This window comes from Podarcis erhardii, assembly GCF_964252035.2.
Source record: "Podarcis erhardii genome assembly, chromosome: 8".
NCBI lineage: Eukaryota > Metazoa > Chordata > Lepidosauria > Squamata > Lacertidae > Podarcis > Podarcis erhardii.
Genome location: NC_138499.1, coordinates 54,205,925 through 54,231,400, shown reverse-complemented (window position 1 = coordinate 54,231,400; position 25,476 = coordinate 54,205,925). Strand labels below are relative to the sequence as shown.

The 25,476-nt window shown below is 38.2% G+C and overlaps 1 protein-coding gene across 1 annotated transcript in view; it reads right to left on the bottom strand.

The window, feature by feature from the left end:
* The window catches only part of DOK6 (docking protein 6), a 174,618-nt gene that overhangs the window by 8,830 nt on the left and 140,312 nt on the right, over positions 1-25,476 (bottom strand). The window contains exon 7 of the mRNA XM_081875125.1: positions 19,682-19,799. Within this exon, the coding sequence (XP_081731251.1) occupies positions 19,682-19,799 (118 nt within the window). The remainder of the gene's footprint in view (positions 1-19,681; positions 19,800-25,476) is intronic.

The following is a 25,476-nucleotide window of genomic DNA, read 5'->3' as shown; positions in this document are numbered from 1 at the left end:
AGAGGGCTGCTACTTCAGCCAAGGATGTGACAGAAATTCCTTCCTGTCCTGCCCAGCTGCCAAATTAGCTTCACTTGTAACCCTGATGCAGACAGACCAAAGTGGCAACAGAATATATAGTTGGTGATGGGCTATGTGGTGTTCAGCATCTGCATTATCAGAAACGCTGCAAGGGTTTGATTGCACAAGCTACTCCTGGAGAAGTATAGTTGCAATCTTAGACATGCTTGACCTGAAATTCCTACTGACTTCAATGGGACTTTATTAAAATAATAGCATTTGTTTGTTTATTTAAAACAGTTCTACTTTAAAACCATTCAAAAGTATAGCGTAATAATTTTTAAAACCCTATTGATTTCATTAGTAGAAAACAGAAACTTTTGGTGTGTTTCCTGGAAAACATTGTTATGTTTGTGGTGTGTGATGAAATGGATCAGAACTGGCTGGTGCAGATATGCATCAGCATTAATATAATGGAACCAATTAAAAATGTCTCCTACTTCTCCCCAGACACTTCTCCCTTTTCAGATTTTTGAGGACTGCAGGCTTTGGAGAGTCCCTGGAGTGGTTTTTCTTCTAGTAAAAAATGTCTTTAGCTAGTAGTGTTAGGAATTCTCAAACAAACAAAGTAGTTGAGTAACCTGTTATAGAGCTGAACAGTTAAGCAGACAGAGGATGAAGCCAAGCCAACATTACAGCAGGTTCTTTACTCCCCATTCCGGCATTCACAATTTAAATAACAGACGTGAATTACCAATGTGCCTAATTTCCAATTTAATGTTGCCATCTGCAGGGATATCCTGTTCTTTATAAATTTATTGTGATGCATTCAACTAGGAATCTGAAGAGTAGGTCTGTGCAGCCAAATCCTAAATTGGGCATATTTCGCACCCTTGCCTTAAAGAGATGAAGGGTTTATCTTTTTTAACAGTAAACTCAATTCCTCTGTTTCTAAAATGCAGGATAGCAAATAACTTCTAAGGAAAAACAATTTTGGGCCTAGTTTTCTTAGGTTTTGTATGCACTGCCATTTTACAAAGTTTTGATTTTTGTTGTTGTTGTAAAACAGAAACGCCCTTAGATCTGCCTGTCTGAAATTTTGCCAGGTTAATTCTCTTGTATGTATGCAGGTTTCATGCACCTATGTTAAAAAGAAGACCCAGAAAGTTATGGCTGCTGGTGTAGTAAAAGCTTACTATTATGAATTGAAGCAACTTTCTAAATGGAAGTGTATTGGGAAGCTTTTAATGTTTCACATTTTATTATTTTTTATATTTTGCTGGAAGTCACCCAGAATAGCTGGGGAAACCCAGCCAGATGGAAGGGATATTATTATTATTATTTATTATTATTTATTATTATTATTATTTGAAACAAGCATTGTTATTCAAATTTGGAATTGTTTCCTATTTAAAGAAAAGTTGGTTTTCAAATATGGTTTTAGTACATTAGGAAATAGTAAAAAAGAAGAAAATGGTAATTCATCCTTTGCTATAAATAACTAGATACAACAGCAAATATACCCAGTATACTTTATGGATGCCAGTTTTACTCAAAGATTAAAAGCAAACAAAAACTACAGAGCATAAGGAAGGTCAGTTATGTAACAAAGGAGAAATAACCAATAATCCACCAAAATCACAATGAGCAACAGTTGCATTTACAGTTTGTCTTCTTGGAAAATAAGACTGTCTAAAAGTAATTCCACTATAATAACCATATTTCACTTTTAGTTAAAACCAAATCAATCGGAGAACAAAGCTAAGTGGTGTACTCAGCTGAATGCATCAGGCTGAGGCTGAAACAGCTGAAGTGTAGGATAACAATGCCATTAATGATAATGCACAAATGATTTCTACTGAAACAATACCGAGAAATTATTATAATGGAACTCAGCCCAATAATGACTAAACCACCTTGATTACTCAGGACATTGATTCGGCATGATCAAAACCATCCCACTTCCAACCTTAGTGGCTGTTGTTTTTACAGTTTCTAGCTACAGATTTTTACTTTTATTTTTCTTACCCTAGGAGTCAGCATAGCCCCAGGACTATTATGCATTACTGAGGGTTCTGCTCTGCCTTCTGTGTACTTCTGTGTCACTTACTCTGCAATTGTTGGTTCTCCACTGGCTTAGAAGCCAATAGGCTATTTGTTCTTTTGTAGGGTAATTTTCTTTTCTTTTCTAGTATGTCTTGAGCCTAATCATATTGTGCGGAATGACAGGCTAAGTAAAATATGGCTCCCCCATCCTCCCTCTTGGGCTGCTCCTTGTCTGTGGCACTTCCCACATCCTGCTCCTCTTCATTAGACAGAAACAGTCAGCCCATTCGGGATCATGGGACAAGTCATGACAAAAATATCCATAAATGGAGAGCCTACCACCTTTCTAGGTAAATGGTTCCAGTGTTGATCGGCTATTACTATTAAGATGTTTCTCCCAATGTTCCAAAAGGATACAAGAGGATAGCCAAAACCTATCCTCTTGTAATTTAAGTCTATTCAATGTAGTCCTGCCCTCCGGAATAGCAGACAAGAAGTATTTGCTTCCTTCTATGTGGCAGCAATTTGCATATGGGGACCAATTTGTGTATAGCATGTCTCTCCTTAGTCCTCTCTTCAGCTGTAATGGTGGTGCTGGAAACCCAGTGGATGTGCAGGACTTCAGTGCCCTATTTGGAAGTAAGTGGTTTCCAGGGGGAAAAGCCATTGGCAACGAGACCCAAGCTGTTAGTTTAAACAGCAAATTGTGTCAAACAGATTGAAACAATGAAACGGCAATTCAGGCGCACACAGAATTACAGAATTGTTACTGTTATCAAGAAATAAACTTATTTACTTATAGAAGTATTTATATACTGCTCTCTTGCAAAACATCAAGACAATGTACAGCAAAATAAAACCTTTAAAAGCAACACAAAACAATTGCTAAAATGGCTGGCTACGCCAGAAAAACACACACACAACAACAACAACAACAACTGCATAGGCCTGTCAGCAGAAACTTGCATTTGGAATCATGGACTAAGATATAAACATAAATGAGAATATATGATGTGAATTCGGACTGTCAGAATCTACAAGACTTTGTAATATAAATAGTTAAATTGGGCACCTTTTTGTTGTTGTCCAAAACCCCAGTATCACAGATGTCGCCTCAAGGGACATTTGAGAAAGCAAACCTGTAGTGGGTTTCAGATGACTGTTTCTAATAGTCTGAAAATATAATGCAACTATACATTCTCAGGTTGTTACCCTGAAGGAGAACGTTGCTAATTAAATAGTTTTACATTATATCTGGGCTTTTTTCTGGGTGCCTGTTTTTTGTCTTATTCTATTACTTAGATTTATTTTTTTAAATCTACAGTCTGATAAGCTAAGCTAACGTCATGGTTTTCAATAAGGAAACCTTCAGGTCCTGAGTATAAATTTCCTAAGAATCTGTCCACATTTTCCTTTGCCACCTGCTTTTTTCCAATATGTTGTCTTTGCCTTTTCCACAGCAGTCACAAGTAAAAAAGATGGCCCATCTGTTAAATGCTTTTGTCTACCCACTGACAACCAGAATATGTATTCTGAAAGACCAGGGAGCGAAAGGATACAATGACATGTTTTGGTTTTTGCTATTACAGCAGCTTGCAATAATTCTCAGAAATTAATATTTATCATGTATCCACTCACTGATTATGAATCAATTTGTGTGATTACCTTTATTTCAACTAAAGTAATGTATTTAGGTATATAATTATATGAAGATAAGCTGACTGTTAACAAAGCACTTCTTCATGCTAAAATCCAATTACTACTTAGCATAACATTCAAATGCGAGTGTATTTTTAAGCAGTGAGTTTTGAAGCTGGTGGGGTTTTCAGAAAGCTTATCTGCAAATTCTCTTTCAGTACAAAATAAAATATGCCACTCAGTCAATTAGATGCAGCCTGATCCTATATACATCATGTGAACAGTGACTTAAAACAGTGTTGCTTCGGTCACATCAAATGTGAACCATGACTCTCCTGCACTCCCTTTAAAGCCAAGGTGGAGAACCTGAATGAAGCTTGAGGCCAGTCATGCGTCTCTCACCAGCCCTCTGTTCTATAGGCTAACTCCTATTTCATGCACTGTCTCTCTGGAAACTGTTTTCTTCAATGCAAGAGGCAGAGTTGGGATGGAGTAGCCCGGGGGGGGGGAAGTGCAACTCTGCACTGCTGCAGGTTCTGGGACTGTCCATCATTAGCTGTAACCCTACATCACCTGTCATCAATGCCTGCTGTAGAACAAACCACTACAGCCTCTCAGGTGCAGAGGGATCCATAACATAAATGATTCCATTGTTGCTGAAAGGCTTTCAGTGTTGTATGTCACCTCTCATTTGCTCTCTGTTCCTATCCCATCCCAATCCTCCTTTGCTTTTCTATGCCACCCAATAGGTCGTGTCCATTAGCGATGCAATCACACTACTGCACCACTTTGGTTTACACTGCTGTATGCTCCTTTCTCACTTACTTTTGGCCATGTGGTGTTGCTTTTGAATGTCTTCTATCCCTACTGTTGTGATAAGTGGTAGTGAAGAGTATTTGGCTATCAGAACTGAATAATTGTCCAGGGGGGATTACTTCCAGCATGAAATACAATGGTACCAAAATGATATCAAGGTCTGTGCTAGACAAGACTCGTTGGAGACAGCATCCTACAGTGCAGGGGCCACCACTAAGCAAGCTTTTTCTTTGGTAGCCACCCTCTGCACCACAGATGACAGGACACCCCAAAGTGCATGTGTTGAGGAAATCACATGGCGAGACAATGAGTCCTTCAATATCTTTGTTCCCAGCCATGAAGGGTGCTAAATGTCAAAATGAGCACTTTGAATTGAGTCTGATGATGAGATGGGAGCCAGTGGAGTTGACAAAGCACAGGCAAAATGTGAGCTCGTAACACCCAGTCCCATTTTATAGTCTTGCAGCTACATTTTGGACTAATTGTACTTTCATACCATCTTCAAATGCAGCCCCAAGTATAACACATTACAGTAGCCTAATCTGGACATTTTTAATACTTGGGTCTGAGGCCAAGCTATTTTTGCCTAGAGCTTCTCCTTGTTTATATTTATTGCTTGGTGCTGACAAATCCAACCTAGGCTGGAAAGAGACACAATTCTCCTGGTGGTGTTGCTTTCTTAAATGACTCTTCAAAGAGACACTTAAAAAAAGAGACCCTGAAGAGGAGAGCCTGGTTTATAGTGCATATACTAACTTTTAGATAATGAAGAGATATATAAACATAGAGCTATGATGTGACACACAGTTTACCATTTTATTACCTATAATTTGTCTTCCTGGGCCTGCATTGGTTTATTCGTGCTTTTACTGCTTACAAGTAATTCCCATTTGTCCTGTCTTCCTACAAATGTGGCAACATTATTGTTACTTTGAATTCTAATATTTACAGATTAGTATCATGATTCATTAATCAGTTATTCTTAGTGGAGTCTCAGGTGCCAGACCAGAGTACCCTCTTAAAGTCCAGGACTGACTTTATTTATTTATTTATTTATTTACTTATGAATCACCCAAGGAGGCTTGCAATAATTAAAATCACAGTGACTTAATTAGTGCAGCACAGCAACAAAATAAAAATATAGTAACAATAAAAAATAGGCAATAAGAGACAGCATGATAGCTAAGATGCAGAGTTCTATGAAATCACTTCAGTGTAGCAAATTAAAAGCTTGCCAATAAAGTGTTCATAAGGTGGTGGAAGGCAATCAGAGACGAGGCTATCCAAAGCTCCTGAGACAAGTTGTTTCACAATACTGGTGAGGCCACTGAGAAACCCCTATCACTTGTATTACTTTATTATTATATTATTTTGGTCACCTTTTACAGTAGAATGTCTCAAAGTGACTTGACAAAAAATAAGATACAGCAAATGAAGGCAATTTAAAGCACTGACAATACAAGATACGTAAAATGCTCCACCAATAATAAATTAATAAGAACCAAGTCCTACGCACCACACTGAAAGATGAACACCACCATATTGTCAGCATCTGTCTGTCTTGGGAGATGATGGAAGGATGTGCCTTTGAGCATCAAACCATTGATCTAATTTCCCTTTTACATTTTCACAATGCCCCCAACCTACCACTGCTCTGGTGAACATTGTGGGGAATTTAAAGCAGCGGCCAGATTCAGTTGCAAACATGGCCACTGCAACAAGGTAAATTTGCCATCAGAGGAACAGGCCCAACAGAGGACATTTTGCTCAGGGTTTCCTCAGACTTGGAGCCCTGATGGTGGTAATGAAATACATTGGTCAATAATGACTGATTTGATGCTTTCTTAGTAATGTGCCACTTAGATTAGCTTGTACCACCTTGGATGTATTTAAAAAATGTAAAACTGAAAATATAAATTAAAATATCACAGCTTAATCCGCTGCACGTTTATTCAGAAGTAAATCCGATCAAGTGCAGTGAGGCATACTTCCAGACCAGTGTATTATGTGGGGTGGTGGTGGAGATTCTGTGGTAATTGCTTTACCAAATCCGCATCAGGACATGGCATCCTTCTTTCTACAAATAATGTTTAGCCGCCACCACTTTTAAGAATCACATATATTCTGGAAATTCCTACTGATAACACTGTCTTAGCCGTATCATCAAACTCAACTTGGTTTTACTCTAGGCAAAGTTCTTTGACAATTTTAGTGTTCTTGAAGGATCAAACTTATGTAGTAAAAGTGGAAGTTACTGCATTTACAGCAACGTGATTGATGGGACCCACTTGTGAACAACTTTGGATCCAACCTAATGGTATAATTTCATGATCTGCTACATGATCTGCACAATCATTTCCTGTTTGTGGTACCATATCATATGATTAATTAAGCTTTAGGTGGCAGTCATTTGGAGCCATCCATCTTCCTTCACAAAGGACATCCTCTCTATTTGGCAGCTGTTTAACTCTGCATTTCTGGTGCGTTTCTTTGAGCACAAATGAAAGCTAGCCTTTAAAAGGTACAACATGAACTGATAGAAAAATGCATCCCAAGACAGACACATACTGTGCTTGCTAGCAATCAAAAACTCACTTTTCAAAGCACTGTCTGTTGAGTCATACTTGACTCGCCTCTAAGTACACTCGAACCACTGATACAAAGAAGCATGACAGTAGAGTCAAGACACAGTTTAAGCAAGCTCTGTCTAATTCATTAATTGAGATTCCAGCCAGATATTTACCAAGCTTTCTTTACACTGCCCGTGGCTGATACAACTGGTATGACATTTTGTTTTCTGTGTTCTCTGATACAGATTAGCTAAAATGCGAGCAAATGCTGTTGCACATTCTGAATCAAAGCCTAAATTCATGCAACAGCACTTGTGTCTTCCTTCCTATCAGAGTTTTCCTTGCCTTTCTCCCCAACGTCGAAAATTTAAACAAACTCCTTGGGGACAGAGCACTGGCCTTCCCCCCCCTTTTTTTTCATTTATGAAACACTGTAAAGTGCCATATACATTAATTGTGCCAAATAAATAAACTCATTCTTTAAACAAGAATTAGCTTAAGGACCAAAAATGTGGAACAATCGTGGTTGTTCTTCAAGAGTATTTTTTATTATCTGTAGAACAAAGGATGCATGGTACAAACACAATATAGCTCCTGGAGCCATTTACATTATCTGGTACCAAAACAAGGAAGGTATGGAAAACAAAAGTGCATTCTGGTAGGTTACTAATTAAGTGGGAAGTCTATGCTATATATTCTCTTACCTAATGTATACAAGAAGGAAAATACAATTCTATGCCCACTAACAAGGAGTAAGCCCAGTCGAAATCATGCGTAGACATGCAAAGGACTGTGCTGTAACCCACTCCCTGAAATCCATGGAACTAAAAAATGCTTAAATTTTCTGGATCATGACTTAACGCTAAAAAGAAAAGCAATAAATATACTTTTAACTGTTCAGGACAAGGCAACATAATGCTCAGAGGGAGTGGTGTTCTCTCACACTTGTCCATGAATCATGGTAAGATGTGCTGAGGTTAAGGATAAGGATAAGGGAGAAATCATTTCATTTCACATTTTAATGTGCAGTTACTTAACTTGTACTTCCTAAACCAAATCAAACTATAACACAGTGATCTTTCAAAATCTTCACCCCTTTAAAAATGCATATAGAAGTCTTATATGATGGAATAGTGCACAAATATACTTATCTAATATATACATGTAAAAATAATAAGCAAAATGCTTTATATTGAGCTAAATTACTTACAAAAATGTGTATATTAGAAAAAAGGAACACAAACTGCTGTGGAAATGGGGTGAATTTAACTGAGAATTGGAAAAAAGAGAAACAAAAAATGGCAGTCACCCATCCCTAAGACAAATTTCAGCATGTATATGAAGTTTTTGACCACCAAAGGGCACTTGGGCTCTGTCAGCCATTTTGGCTTGTCAAACTTTAACTTAAACATCTATAGGTAAATGGAATTAGATTATTCAAATCTGTAAAGTTCAATAGTTACAAACCAAACCCAAAATCCACCAGGATTATTGATTTTCAAATAGGTGGAACTTGGGCTGTCCTGGCTGAACTGAGCTGAGGCTATGCTGGTTCAGTTAGGGTTCAATCAGTGAAATTTAAGCTGACAGAAATTGTGCCGGCATAAATACCCCGAAAGGGGCATTCCTGGGGTGTGAGGGGTGGTGAAAAGGGGCAAGCAGAGACCTATACATATTTCAGCTCAGTCATGTGACCCGATTACCCAATAGAACTAATGTAGGCAAAAAGGCTGGTGTAAGTCAAACTCTATTTTAAAGTTTCAGGTAGGTAGCCGTGTTGGTCTAACGCAGTCGAAATATATATAAAAAAATTAAAAATTGTCCAGTGGCACCTTCATACACACTTTCGTGTGTATGAAGAAGTATCTGAAGAAGTGTGCATGCATATGAAAGCTTATACCAAGAACAAACTTAGTTGGTCTCTAAGATGCCACTGGACAATTTTTTTTTTTTAAAAAAATTATATTTCGATTTTAAAGGTTTACTTTCCCTCTCCCAGGCAGCAGGCTGCCTCAGCTGGCAGTATTTCCACTTCTGAATGGACTTTACAGTAGGGTTAACTTATGCTCACTTAATTTTGGGATTGCCTTGCCCATCAGAGTAGACCTATTGAAATCAATGGACATAAGTTAGTCATGACTGACTGTGATTTGGTAAGATGCCAAATGGATATACACTTTTCCAGATAATAAAACTGATACCGAAGTGAAATTGTTTTTTATTTGGGCTTATTTGTCAAGGTTACTTTTGTTTTTGTTCCTGCTTCAGATGGTTTCAAAAATATGACCCGATCTTCCATTCAGGCCTTCTATTCACTGAACTGTACTTATCTACCAGACAGTGAAAAATAGCTAGACTGTCCAACCCTAGGGTGAGTCATCCAACTGCACGCCACAGTTTTAGGTAGAAAACTTCGTGCTAGTTTGAGAAGAGAGTTAACTGCTGTGGAGTCAAAGCCACAGTTATTCAGGTGTAAGTTTCACTGCATTTCATGGTATTTACCAGATCATAGAGGATTGCAGCTTTTAAATGTTGATTTGTTATTTGAAAGTAATTATATTTTCTTATTTGGCTGGCAAAGCTATTGCAACATTAAAGATTCTTTATAATTGTCCGTGGAGATGACAAAAGAACAGCAAATCTGAAATGAAAATATTTGATCAAGGCAAAGCATTCTGCAGACCTGTAATCAACCTAACTTCAAATGAATAACCTATCCAGTTATTACCATGGCTTTAAAATGTCCTCATCCAGCCCAAGCTCTTTGGGCATCACAAGTCTAAATGCATAAGCAAGAAATAACACATATGGACACACACACTTCCATTATAAGATCTGTCTGAAAAATATGATTATTTTGAATCCATAAGTGAGCACTGTCCTCTCCTCCAACTATGTGCTTTCATTTCTTCCAAATAGCTACTGTTGCTTTCAAAGTCCCGCCCCCCCCAACAGCTTGCAATACACAGTACCTCCTGTCCCCAGGACCTGGGAGCACTGAAATCATACAGCATTTATGATAGAAAGAAAGCTTTCAGCAGAAAATGCCTGATTTCTATGGCTAGCTAATTAATCTAAGGAAAGACAAAGTCAGAAGCAGTCATTGGTAGCACAAGAGGAACAATGGACCAAGTACTTTTGTGTTCTGTCAACCTTGCATATGTTGCAAGGTGATATTCCCTTCTTATTAAATAAACTGAAATGTATTGATTTATGTGCTTCTGTTTACTTGAATCCCCTTAAAAGTGGCAAAAGATGCAATATTTATAAAAGCAATGTAGCAAGAAAGTGTTTGTTTTATTCTGCATTCTTATTTTTAAAAACATTACACATGCTAAAGACTGCTGCCGGCAATAGTGATTGTTTCTCCCCAAGTTTAGCGTTGGTTTCTACAAATTTCAGGGGAGACAACGCATTTGATTTTATTATTTTATGTTATTTAATGGATTGCTGGCACACATGATATGTAACAATAGAAAATGGAATCCACAGAGTCCTGTTTTGTGGCTCATGTATGCTTATTGGTCCATTTGAAACCAATGGAGAACACTGTGGCCAATACCCAGTGCACTCTCTTGAGCTACACAGATTTTCTCTTACTGGCTCCATCTGAGGAAATTTATAATCTCTCTCTAAGGTTCCTCATAAATTGCCAGCATGGTCATCACTTGGGCAAAATTTGGCTACCCTTTTGCTAAGCAGTTTGCTACTTCACACCTTTGAGAGCTATAATCAACTTGCATTGTAAAGCCAGCACAATAGGCACATTTCCCCCCTTCGTTTATGACTGAAGCCTCAAAAATCTTGATGACTGGCTATAATTTTACAATACTCTGGGGGCATGTTATATCACCTCATTTCAATTTTAATATTTTCAGGATGATGGGAGAGGCGCATGAAATAAAATAACACAGAGAACTGTTTAGAAGAAAAAGATCTACAAGGTGGAAACTAGAAACAAACAAGCATGAAACCATTTTAACTATGATCAGATACCTCTAATGTGTACAAAGCTTACAATTCATGCATACAACAGGCCGCCCATGCGGACCAGTATTACAGATACATTACCTTTGCACAAACATTAGCCCATGTATCGAATGTCTCTGTCACTGAAGTCCACTGACTTGGAAGTTATTGCAGCCATTTTCTGCCCCTAATCACAATGTATGTGTTAAATGTGGTATTTACTAGCAGAATGCAAACATGGGAATGACAGCCCGAGTCCCAGCACCTGTTTTCCTACAATGCTTAGCATCCTTTATACAAATAGCACTCTGTGAGAGTGGACCTTTACGAGGTGCCAACTTGGATAAAATATTTGGAGGTGAGGTAAGCCCCACACAACTGATCACATGATGTGGTGTATGCAAAACATTTCAATGGGAATACCCATCAACTTTGGAGGGGGCCCAATCCCCTCAAATATTTTATTTCTCAGAGAGTGAGAAAAGTGAGATTCAAGAGGTAAAATACATAGGTAAAAGGTGGTTAGGCAAGTTGCTATATAGTTAAGTCAGTGATGATAGAATGTTGGGTTTAGGATATTAGAAACAAGATTTGCTTTTTTACTAAATAACTATTGTTTTCCATAAATATATGAATGTGCTCCAGTCTGGGTGGATTATAGGAATAACGTGTCTCACCCTACATGTTAGCTGTGAATACAGTGTTAACCATACAGAGGATGTCTTACTATCCCCTGTAACTCTACATGTTGTCAATACGTTATTCTTGAGAGGAAGATTAAGGGAACTCTGAACTCGGTAACTAGCCAAGTGAAATTCCTAGTGATTTCCAGAGCTGGGGCTTGCTGGGAAGCCGTGAAACATCAGAACACTGGAAATATTTTTGGCATCTAGTAAATATGTCAGAGAAATGTAATTTTTGTTTGCTTGCTTTCAATAGGTGCCTTATGGTGAAGTTTAGGAAGTCCCACTTGATGAGATTTTTATTGTTGTTTATTACTATTAATACACTGTTTGTAGATGGATGGTTGTTACAACTGGCCACCTATATCTTCTCCTGGAACAGGGTGCATACCCTGTTTGGGAGAGAAAGTGAACATTTCTACTAGCTGGAAAAGACAAGAGTTCTAATTTTCATTTCCGGCTGACTATATGCATCAGTAAACTTAAGAGCTCCCAGTGTTGAAAAATTTCTTTCAGAGAGATAATGGTCCCCTGCTGCCTACGAATCTGAATATTATATTACTGACTTTTAATGCAACAGCATGTGCCAACTCTGTGGGTATTACCCATACTGTAGCAAATAAATGCTTGGGGCAATTTCATGCTGGGTGATGATATTGGGGAAGGGACCATGAACAGTCAACCATTCCACAGAGTTTTCCTGATAGTCTCAATAAGACTTTCTACTCAGCATCTATTGTGTAATTTTCTAAATCTCTGTTATTTATTAGCCTTTCACTAAAAATAAATATAGCCATGTAAGGCAAACACATCCCAGTTTGCTGAAAACCTTTCATATAGATGACCAGTAGTTTGAGCAGTAATATCCTGCTTTTATTTGAGAAGAAAGAATCAAGTGGAGTTGTTCATATGAAGCACCCAGTTCACAACTAATGTTATCTCCATGGTGCATCAATTTTCTGTTGTTCATAATATGTCTCCAGGTCAGGTATGTATGAATCAAAGCTCTGGTACAGCAATCTATCTCTGGATCTGAACCCATGTGTACATGGTGCAAGTCAGTTGATTTAATTTGTTCATGTTGGGGCCAATGAGCATGCCATTTACGCTACCAGCTGGAAAGACCATAGCAGTGCAAAAAATGTATTTGATTTTTTTAAATCAGTCTTTTATTTGCATGACTGTGGTAGTACAAAAACAAAACATGACCATCCTCAGTGTATCCATTTCCCTAGCATTGTCCTTTTGGAGTAATGTAATAAGTATTTATGAATGTAATGAGTGGATCATCATGTGATAATTAAGAGAACTGATTCAGGTTTGCTTAAAGAAATCAATACAGTATTTTTTTAAAGGATGCTTTGCAATATACATTGGAAAGTGGAACACAGGCAAAACAAAGCACTTCTGTTATGGTATGAAAAAAGAGAGATAAAAAGAAATGCATACAGAAGAGCTTGCCTTACAGTGCTATTTCTCAAAACAAAATACTGCTCTGATGAATGGAGAATGAGACAGTTGACAAGACGGATGATAGATTTCCATTTCCTAACCTGAAACACATCATTTCATCTAGGGCAAAGCATCTGGGACATCAAAAGCTGACTGAGGGATGATGCACCAAGTCTCTCTACAAATAAAAGCCTTGAAAAAACTGCTTAGGTGCTGATTAATTATATATTGGGCATCAGCAGTGAAAAAGGCCTACTAAAGCCTGTATGATCCTGTAACATTGTCCCCAGAAGCATTGTTGAAGAGGAAAAAAAGATGGTAACCAATGGGCAGCCATAGTCCACCCCCAAATATCCCTGGGAATGAACTATCATCATGCACAAGAGTACCTATGGCAAGAACATGGAACACCTAGATCTGACTGGCAGTGGCTCACCAGGATTTCAGACAGGGAACATTCTCAGTCCTTCCTGGAGATGCTGGGGATTGCTTTGCTTGCATGCAAAGCAGTCACTCTGCCACTGAGCTTTAGCTTTTGCTCATGGGATCAGAAATAAAAAATGTTTCATTTTCAACAGGCTTCTATGGCAATATGGAAAAGCAGCAAAACATGGTCTACTAGAGTCATACTTGGTGGGTTTCTATTTTACTTCTTATATCAGGTACCACTTGTTGATATTATACTTGAAAATGTACCTTAGCATAAAACAAAAACAAGTACCTTTGTAAATTAAATTTATATGGAGTAGGAGAAATGCACAATGTTGTTAAGAATTAAATGAAGTATTTTTCTCTTAGGAAAGGAACCAGCCAAGCAAACCAATAAAACATGAACAGAGTTAAACAAGATTTGATAAAAGGTAATCCAATGAAGATACGGTAGAATAACCTCACTTTTATAACAATTCATCTTTAAATAATGTCCTCAACTGTATAGCTTGCAATGCACACATAAAAATTCAATTTTGCTTAAATGTGTCATTTATATCTCAGCTCAAACTTGAATAAATGCTCTACTTCTCAAGACTTTGTGTCACCAAACCTGAGAAATAAGTACAACTATACTTGACAAATATGCTACCTTGCCTATGCTCCTAGGTCTTTATTTTATGTTTATAATTTATTTATGTTTTCCTAAATCATCATAAAGCCAAAATACTGGGCCTATCCTTGTGTGTGCCTTTTGTACTGATGCTGGTTTCCAGGTTACTTAACATATGATAAACAAGACTATAATGAAGATGTTCTATTCCTCCATTCAGAGAATATACTTCTCTCTTGCCCTAGAAATGGGATGGAGATGGAGAGGATGACCAGTTTATTCTGTTTCCTTTCTACTGAACTTGCAGAGCAATCCAAGCCTCCTTTTGTGGTTGTTTTTTTTTTTGGGGGGGGGGGTTGGATTGGACATAGATATCCTCTTCCCAACTATTCAGGCTAAGCCATTAGTGCATTATCCCCCCTTCCACCTGCCAAATGTGAGTGGTGTGGTGTGGGGAGTGCCACAAGTGAGATGCGCACTGGCAGCAACCATGGAAGGCCTTAAACAGGGCATTCTGGGGAGAGGGAGGGTCTAGCTGGCCTGAGATCTATTGGATCTGAACAGGGCTGGACTCTGGTTTCAAATTTCAGCAGCACCCTTTGCGTGGCCCAAATTTGGCACCCCTGCCTCTCACCTTCCTTTCTGCTCAATTTACTGTGTCATCGTAGCGATGCCCTGCGGTGTCCCCTATACCTGGTGCCCCACTGCAGTGGAACCAGTCACACTGCCTAAATCTGCCTCTGATCTAAAGCTGGTCACACAACTGTCGTACAATGGCATTAGGTCCATTTGCTGAACCATCTCCCAACTGGTGCAGCCATGCAAGGCAGGGTTGCTGATGTACCACTAGTGATAGCAGTGTGAGTGCGTAGAGTGGGAGGTTGAATCTAAGGAATCCTTTTTTGTTACTGTTGCTGAAAAGTATATTATATAACCTGTAAAGTCTCACTCTGCATTTCTGTATCTTACTGTCCTCTGGAATATGCGGAATAGCATTGCCAGACCATGTGAAGCAAAGAAAGACTTTATACAACACATTTTGATGTGCTGTCTAGTGACAATATTATGATAAGATACCAGGAAGTGCATGTAAAAACCTAAAAACAAAAGTCTGCTGGACCACTAAGTCCAGAATCCTCTTGTTCACTAAGTGGCTAGAGAAACCTGAGGAGACCCCTCCCCCCAAAAAAAATATCCTGTGAGGCAAGGGCATGAGATTGAGCAGCTGGAAGTCACTCAGCACAGACTATTATGAAAGATGTATTCCCTAAACTTTCAGTATGATTTGTCAAGACAAACCAGTTTCATGACTTAAGGCAGGCATAGGCAAACTCGGCCCTCCAGATGTTTTAGGACTACAACTCCCATCATCCCTGACCACTGTTGTAGTCCCAAAACATCTGGAGGGCCGAGTTTGCCTATGCCTGACTTGAGGTTTGGTGTTAACTTGTTTCAAAGAAATCATAGTTACATTCAAAGGTTCAAATGAAACGGCACGCTGTGCTCACCTAAGAATAGAAACAGATGTATCTGAAGCCTTCCTTCCAAGGAGAAGTGGGGTGGGGAAAAGAAAGCATGTGCCCATCACAATGAACCATGGTATATCATAATGCCCAAAAGCAACCATACTGAAACATTTTATATTGTTTCAGAGTCACAGTAGGATGAAGGAATAAATTTAGCAGTTTCTGTGAATATGAACACACAGTGGATATGCCAAAATGATGAATGCCCCTGCAATTCTGTTAACACACTTTAATTTGCAGAGAACTACAGATGCGCAAAGGAAATGCCCACAGGATTAGCCTACACGAGGACTGAACAGAATGACTCAGGCAAGTTTTTTAATGTTTTGTAACGGAATGCTTTTTTAAAAAATAAAGAAAAATCAAGTCATGATTTTGCAGCAAGTATTCATTCCCCTTTGTATTTTGTACTTGGGTGAAATCATTAAAACCTTATATTTTATTTTATTCAACAATGAAACTTATATTAACACTTACATGCATTGGTAGCAGATTTCAAAATGATCAATTTCAGAAATAATTACAAAAATACAAGAAAAGGTCTTAGTAATGCAACTAACAGCTTGAAGAGCAGAAATTAAAAACTAAGGGTGTGATCCTAAACATAGATCCACAGGGATGAACAAGTAAGGATGTGGTGGATCTCTAGCTCAGCCAGCAGATTCCCAGCTCACCAAGGTGGTACTGATATACATCCCCCAACCCTGGCTTAGCCAGAGATACACCACTGTAACTCCCTCATCCTGTCTCAGCTAGATAGAGCTAAGCCAGCTGAACAGATATTGGCAGAACGTCATAGCATCAGCACTTAAGTAAATATGAGGCAACTAAATTGCCTGGTGGCACTGTTTGAATAAAAAACTTTAAGGCTGGACCAAAAGTATTAATTTCATTAAACATTTCTATTGATAAATATCGGAGTAAAGGGTTTAAGCTGTACTCTAATCAATACAAATAGCATGAAGGAAATTTGGCTTGGATATCAGATTTATGGACTTTGAAAGTCATCTAATCTCCCTTGCTGTATTATACTGTATTGTTTTAATTATTGTTTTTATAGTAGTTCTGATTTTGTGTGGAGTGCCCTACCTGGGTGGATGGAGCAGCCAAGTAATTTTCGTTGTCCCCGAGAGGGGACATTATTATTATTATTATTATTATTATTATTAGGCTATGAAGTAGTTTTTATTTATTTCTCCAAATGGCTATGAAGTAGTTTTTATTTATTTCTCCAAAGAAATCCACATTCTGTTTTATTTTTTCTATTCAAAACATTAAATTTTAGAGTCATTCATTAAGAAAATAGGGGCCAAAGCAGGCTATGGGTGGTAGTTTCCCTTACCCCCATCGACTTTGGCATTCTAAATGATCGTACTGCCATAGAAAGTCAACCAGATTTTAAACACAAAGAAATTGAATGGCTCTGACAAGTGAGTGGAAAAGCTAGCTAGCTAGCTAGGTAACTATGGAGAAAGGTTATTTCTGCTTATTACTACACTCATTTAGGAAAATAGCATGCAAGCTGGTTAATTATTAAAGTGCACCTCAATAATGCATTAAATGTTTGCAGGAAAACTCCTAAACCTGTCTAGAAAAGGCAAGTTAACAGATTTATCCATTGAAAAAAATGTATACATGCCTATGTATTGCACTTATGCAAATTTTTGAGCTGCATTCGAACAATTTCTTGTGCAGAAAAAATTTGCAATTACATGATTGATGTAATGGATAATAAAATATCTGGTGTTGGCACATACAAGTGGTGAGCTAGGCCTGTTAGTATTTCTATGTCATTATGATATATTTATTCACTTCCTTGTGCCAAGACTCTTAAATCCTTTCATCATCAGTTTGAGCTTCATTCCTTTACTTACTTACACACACACACACACACACACACACACACACACAGTATGAAAGAGGATTTGTGTATTTTACAGATCAATGGGGCATACTCCCAGGTAAATATATATAGGATTGCAGCCTAAATTATTCATCTTAGCCAATTTTCAAACCAAGGAATCAGCATATCATTCCTCTTCACCAAATGGAAATACTGTTTTATTTCAAATGAGTTACAGAGAAAAGAAAGGAAACAATTTAACTTGCCTTGATGCTCACATAGTGTGTTTACTTTAGGAGTCTGTTCTAAAAAAATGCAGCGGGTTACATGATCAGTTGAATTCATGGTATAAAACCACATGCTTTACCATACATACATGTGAATAAAGGCTACCTGCTGAGGTTAATTTAAGGGAAACAATATTTTTCAAAGGGAAACAAACATCCTTTAAAAACAACACTACTACACTATCAAAAACAGTTAAGTACTCCCTTGGGCAATATAACCCATATGTCCTGTATTTTCTGAAACCAGTCCCTGGTTTTAAAATTGACTGCATAAACATATCTTCAGCATATATATATGTACGTTGTCATAGTTCATGTGAATTGAACAAAGAATGTGCATGAACAATAGTGATTTGCCTAGTCACATGAAAGCACACAGAATGTAAACAAACTGACTGATTAAATTGAGTATTTCATGAATTGCCAGTAACTGATCATAGTCTCCAAACTGTCTTGCAGAGTGGGTTTTTATCCAATGGTTGTTTTTTTAAAAAATATATATATTACAACCATGTACATTAACAGAGCAAAGTACTAAATTCTGTGTTGACATAACCAATTTGTGAAATTACATGGAAGCTATTATTCTATGAAAGGTTTATCGGTGACATTCTCTTTATATCCCTGTGCAGTTATAACACTCCTGAATATTTAGCATACCATGGGATCATGCACTCTCTTCCTGATTCCTTTTTGGAGCACAGATTTTCATCAACTGTTACACGAATCACAACACTGTCATACAGGGCCAAGAGCTTAGGGAGAATTTGGAGACTGCTTTTTAAAAAATTCATCACGAATAAGTAATCATTCACAATGTGAATTTTTAAGCCAGGTTTGAGGACACTGAAGCCTCAATTGTTCTACCATCAAATCAAATCACCACACCAGAAAGTCATGAACCTGTTATTATTGAAGGAATTATTGATATTACTGTGTATATAGGGCACCCTTCTTTTGACGAGTGAACCCAGGAATCAACTGAGAGCAGATTACTGTCCAATCAACACAGTGGTGAATTCAAGATATTTCTTAATGACTTTTCAAGCATTCCTATGAAGAAGGACCTCAGAGGATGATTTCTGGGCCTGGGTAGGCTCATATGGAGAGAAGCAATCCTTGAGGTATTGTGGTCCAGTAGCTGGCTACCACATGCCTCATTCCCAAAGAGTAGCAAGTAAACCTGGAAGAGTTAGCAGTGTTTCTTTTGCCTAGTTGCTTGCAGAAGACCATTCCCACCAGCATGGTTTCTTTATCAGTCAGAGGAAGTGTGCTTTCCAAATGTACAACTCCTAGACTAGCAATAGGCTTTTGTCAAAGATACGTCTCCTGCATACAGAACCTTTCCTTCTATACTTGACAAGGCACTGCAGTGATTGCCTATTTATTTTTCACTGGGAAATGGCCAAAATGTATGGGGAATGTGCCAGTTTAAACAAAATCAAATCTTCTCTAACTGCAAATTGTTTCCTCTGAGAAATTCCATACAACCCTTCCTCATTAGATACCGAGAAGCCACACATTATACATATATTCCATTTAAAAGCTGAACTGTCAAATTGACTTCTCAACCTATGCAATATTTCTGGTAATAATATACACCATTAGAAGAAGAAGGTGTGTGTTTTCTTTATTAAAAGTGGTGAGTGAGGAGGAAGCGTATCTCACCATCCCTACTGAGTCTGATGACAAACCTTAGTAATTGAAATGGAGAGAAAACCGCCAGTGCAGCTGAAAACAATTTGCATGAGTTTTGCTCAACGTGAGAGAATCTAATGGACATACCATTTTAATATTCAAGCATCTTACCTTGTAAACTGTAGATTTCTCCCACACTGTTCTGCCTAGTGATGTGATGCCAGTATGCACTACGAGGAAGCGAGATTGACTTGGGTAATGTCATAGGTTCAGTCAAACTGGTCTGGAGCTTGAAAGATAAATAAAATGTTATAAATTCTATTGCCCAGTTCACATCAGTGTTACATGTTTCAAACCACTATAATCACACACAGTGTTGTGAATTAAGCATACTTTACTCATAGTTAACTACTTTTTATTGTGTACAGCAGTAACGAAGAGAGTCCACTGAAACACAGGAGGAAAGTACATTGAAATATATTTCAGATGAATCCATATGAAGCTGCTTCCAAAATTGCAAGTGAAATCCTGAGTGGAAGTAAAACACTTTGACAACTCTTTTGGTGTCACAAGAAAAGAACTCCCCGCCCCCATCAGACTTGGTCAGATTGGGGAATAGGGCTGAACAGAACTGGGAACCAGCTGCTCTGAGAGGCAGTGTTCTGTGCAGAGTTCATGGGTTTGCAAGCAGCAATCTCATTAGAAGGTAATGATTCAGAAAAACAGCATTAATTCTCATGTGGCCCCTGTACTGCGGCTATTGTATAATGATTAAAGGACAACAGGGACATGTCAGAAAGGGACACGCAGTACAGCAAACTCTGAACATCACAACAATGTGTTCCTTCCCTGCCTTCCCATTTCTGTCCACAGAAAATACTACATTAACGAGTATGGAATTGCTGCAAATTTAGAGATATTCTTGTTGATTTCCCTTGATGATATATTTATAATTACACAAATAATTTCCACAAACAACATACTTACTCCAGAGTGATCCTATTAGATTCCCATAAAATTACTAGTCTGGAGAAAACAATTTGTTTGTAGTCGCAACTCTCTTGCATTACGATATCTGATGCAGCTCCATTCAACACTTCAGCAAAACTGTATGTTGCTTTTTTAAAAAAATTAACCCCCCCTTCTAAATTAAATTCTAACTTAATGTATTTATCAAAATGAAAACAAAACAAAACAAAAACATTTCAGTTGTAATCTGAATGAGCCTATTTCATTTGAGGCAGAATTTAAGTCAAGTCATCTCAGTCAAACCAGTTCCTGGATGAGGAATGAGGAATAAAATTGGGAAGGGGACACACTAAACTCTGAAATCATTCTGTTGACAGGCAAGCTCCTTTTTATTATTTTTAAAATAAATCTGACCTGTTTTATTTCTGCATGCTGCTTTTCATTTACTCTTTGAAACTGTGGTGTTTTAATATGTTCTTCTGCATTTTTAACCCATTTTAAAAGCCATATTTGGAACTTGTTGAAGAGTGAGGTATACGCCCATAAAACAAAGAAACAACTCTGCTTACTCTGCTAGATCAGACTAAGGGTGAACCACTGCAGGTATAGGGTGGTATATAAATTCAATAAAACAACAACAACAACAACAACAATAGCAGCATAGCAGTCCCACCCTGCTGCCCCTTGCAAACTGGAATGCAGTGGCACACAGCCTCTGAACTTAAGACCTTTAACCGGAACCTCATGTCTGAAAGCCACTGGCAGATCTATCCTCCATGGGTTTTTCTAACTCTTAATTCTCTTTTAAACCTATCTCAGGCAGTGACCATTTGAAGGGACCACTTTGTGGTCATTAATTCCATATGCATGCACTGGGTGAAGTATTTTATTTTGTCTTAATTACGGCCAATCAGCTTCAAGGAATGACTGACAGTTCTAACACAAGGGGAGTGGAAGAAAAAGTTTTCTTGATCTACAGTACTGGGATACAGTAGCTCAGTCATAAGACTCATAATCTAAGGGTTGTGGGTTTTGAGTCCCATGTTGAGCAAAAGATTCCTGCATTACAGGGTGTGGTCCCTTCCCTTCCAGCTCTGCAATTCTATTATTCTACCTTATTGTCTTTTTCTTTCTCTGGAACTAAGAGTCCCAAACACTCCAGATATTCCTCATACGGAAGATGCACCAGCAGCAATCACTGCCGTTTTGCTTGCCCTTTTCTTATGCTATTTTTTCAGTTTCAATAATGATCTTTTTCTGAGATGAGTCCACCTCAAATCCACCCCCAATCTGCTCAACAGCTGATCTTGTGAACCTTACTTTTAAAAGAAGGCAACATGTGTCCTAGGAGCAGCCTGGATGCAGAGTTGAACTGGACCACTACTTTTGGTTCAAGCAACCCTGAAAAGTTTCCATTTCTTACATATGATAAAAATCCAAACATAAAATTTTGAAATATATGTCGCCTCTTCATTTTTCAATATTTTATTTTCAGCAAGAAGGAAGATATGCAAACAAGTACGATACACCATTTCTGCCAATGAAAAAAAATGTATCTAATGATGCAGTTTTATGGGTATCAATTTGTATTTCTTTATTGCAACATGTTTTCACGTAGCTTACCTCACTTGCAAGTTTTTATTAGAGCCTGTATTGAGAGTACTGTAAAGTACAGGAGTAGTGGGAGTGCAGCCCATGGATGCCCTTTGGGTTTCACTTCAAATGAGTAAAAAGTACCTCAACCTCCAGTACGGCTTTTGAAGTTTTAAGAGCTGCATTTTTCTCTGGGAAAAAGGCTATTTGATCTCACACATTATCTAAATGTTATGTGAGATCAAAAGACCCTTTTCTAAGAAAGAAAAACAAAATCTTCTAAGAACCTTCAAAAGAAGCTGCGGAAGACTTTATCTTGAGAAAGAGGGAATTCTGTCTCAGAACCAAATCTGACCAGCAACAATTCCCTGCCCTATTAAATTAGGCTAGACTAGTTACACGTATTTAAACAATGGGTTTTGGTATACACACAGAAACATAACAGCATGGTACTGGACAGGAAATGTTGGAACTAATGCTTGAGTTGTTACTTTTTGATTTGGTGTAGCTATGCTGTCAGATATACTGTTGCTGTGGCACACTTCTGACAGCATGAGTTGTGGAAGAATGTCATTGTAGATTAAGATCTAGACACAATATATATGGAAAAGCTTGCATATGGCCTGGAATGTGTCTGCCTAAATGCCTCAGTTGTGGAAATGGACCTGAAACAAGACTAGAGTTCAACTGTAGAAATATTGCAATAAAAATAGTTTCTGAAAAGTAAAACAAACAAATAAACAACAAACAAACCAAAAGTGAGAATCTTGAGCTTTCTTACCTAGGCCTTGATTCATTTATTTCCAGTCCTTTGTGTCTAATGAGTGCTAGTGAAATTTACTGCAATCTTTTGCTGCTGCATTTTTATAACTGCATTTTATAACATCTAGGCATATCTGCCTATTTCTTCAGCTTGCACCATTTATATGAAATGAAATGACAGATTCATGTTGCCTTAAAAAGTAGCCCAGTACTGCAGTTGTGTCAGCCAATTATATTTCACCATGGCCTAATCCAAACCTGAATTCAACCTCAGGAAGATATACTTCTCCATCCCTCTTTCCCATATGGAAAGTGATTGTCATGGCTCTAAATATTATTCAAGCACAACTTTGATGACTTTGATAAATACTCCCTCTGCCCTTGTCACCTACCATCCTCTGCCTCCTAACCTTATGCAAACAGACTCCAACTCTCTTAATATATAGCATTCTGAGATGGTTGTATGCTGATGTTAAGACATACTGGAAAACATGGTAGTTCTATGAAACCTTCATTAGCCAGTGATCCTTGTAGTTGTTCTCAGTCATGAAAACAAGGAAGACATTAGAGAAAGCAGGGAAGAGAGATATGTCCTCTCTCATCCTATCACTGCTGCTACCACTAGAGCAAAAATGGACAAAAAGGCAGGGCAGAATAGAAGCTTTGTGAGAAATTCTGGGCTTTTTCTGCTTCTCCCACTGCTTCCCCCCAGGGAAATCAAAGCAAATGCCAGTTAGGTTCCAATTGACATTTTGCTCCAATTTCCCTGGGGGAAAGAGTGGGTTTTCCTGGAGAAAGTGGTGTGACAAGTGGAAAACTGCTCAGATCCATGCTTTCTAGGCATGGGACAAATGGAAGAGTGGGCGAACCCTCAGGGAGTGGATGTGTGAGGTGGTATTGCATTCGAAAGATTGAGTTTGGCAGAAAGTTCAGTTTTGAAAGTCTTATTCTAAGCCTGAGCAGGGGGTGTTTGGCAATCACTGATTCAAACCCTGGTTTAGACAGGAGTCATGATTAGCATCAGTGCAGATAGAACTTAGTTATTCAGAGAAGGAAACCAGAAAACCCATGCCACAGAAAAAGGGGAGATAAAAGTCACCTATGTCTCTGGCTCCTATTTGCATATGACAGATTCCACTGACTTGTACCTGGCCACAGAAATAATGTTTGCACATTGGACTTTGACTGTCTTTAGTTCAATGAAGTGCACCTTCAATATTCTGAACATAGGTTCCATGAGCTTTATGAAGGAATCCTGATTAATTGAATGGTGCTTTAAAGCATTCTGCTGTTTTTATTGTAATGGGGAAAAAGTTTTCTGTCTGGACAAGTGACAGTTGGTTTAACTGTCACTGAGGGACCTTAACTGAGAGCTGAGGTGGGGTTGGAGATTGGACTCTCAGTATGCAAAAGGAGAATAGAAAATATGCTTTTTCTGATATGTGTTTGCAAGTTTAGAATATTCAGTTAGACACTGTGGTTGGCTGAGCCTGAACTAGAGGTGCCAGAACGGAAAATATAGTTGAGTGCTGGTTGGCCAGGAGTCAGTCCATGCTTGTTAGGGAGTCTATGTTGGTTGGTGCTTAGTCATCATGGTGGATAGTCACAAGAAGACGACAGCAGACAAAGAGGATCTGAAAAGAATGCAGGGTGGCTTGGTGGCCAGTTCAGGTTAAAGGGACAAAGGGAAAACCTATGTATAAGCACCAAGGGACAAGAAGTGAGAGGCAGTTTGGAATGTGAGGCTCTGATGTCTGGAAGGAGAACCAGATGAATATTCTAACAAAAACAGGCCTGCACTTCAATAGGTTAGTAAGGGTTGAAACTTCAACAAGAGTCCTTGTTGAGGCCTAATTGGAGTGGAGCAAATAAGGTCATCTGGCAAAAGAGTTTTAATAGGTTAACGAACTGCTTCTGAAAAACTGGTTTAGTAAAATAAATTCTATTTAAAGTGACAGTAGCATGTTAATTAATTGTATACTTTTAAAGAAACAGTACTATATTAAAGAAACTACATAAGCTTGGGAGTGGAAGTTGGCAAAATGAGTTAGAAATACCTGCCTTCCCTTGCCATGGTTTTAATAATGGATACACCATATTATTGCCCTAAATTTTACACCTACATGGTGAAATAATTAAGTCCTTTTCAGTCCATAGATGTTAGGCTAGTATATGCTTCTTAAAAGGAACATTGCTCATTTTTTAATTCTACAATCCTTATAACAGTGTCATTGTGCCATTCTGTTTCAGAATAAAAGATGTACCTGGAACCATGGAGAGAACCACTTCACACATGTTTTCCTTCTCACAAATTATGTAGTACACATAGACAAGAGTTGGGCATTTATGGAGAACATTGCAGAAATTATCTGATAGCAGATTTTACAGGGGGGAGACAGCAGGCTTCCTTTCAAACCTAACATTACTACAATTTCTGCTATTATTCCACACAACAGGAACAAAGCCAGTTACAAAGAAGACAACTATGAGGAAAAGGAAGAGATAGAGAGAGAAGTTAAGAGCTCATGCTATCTTGTCAATGTGATTCCATCTGAATTACAAGCTGCGCAATGGGACTGCCCTCTCAGCCACTCCATCTCATTGGAAACTTGCCCTTTAGCCACTTATATGGAAATAGATTC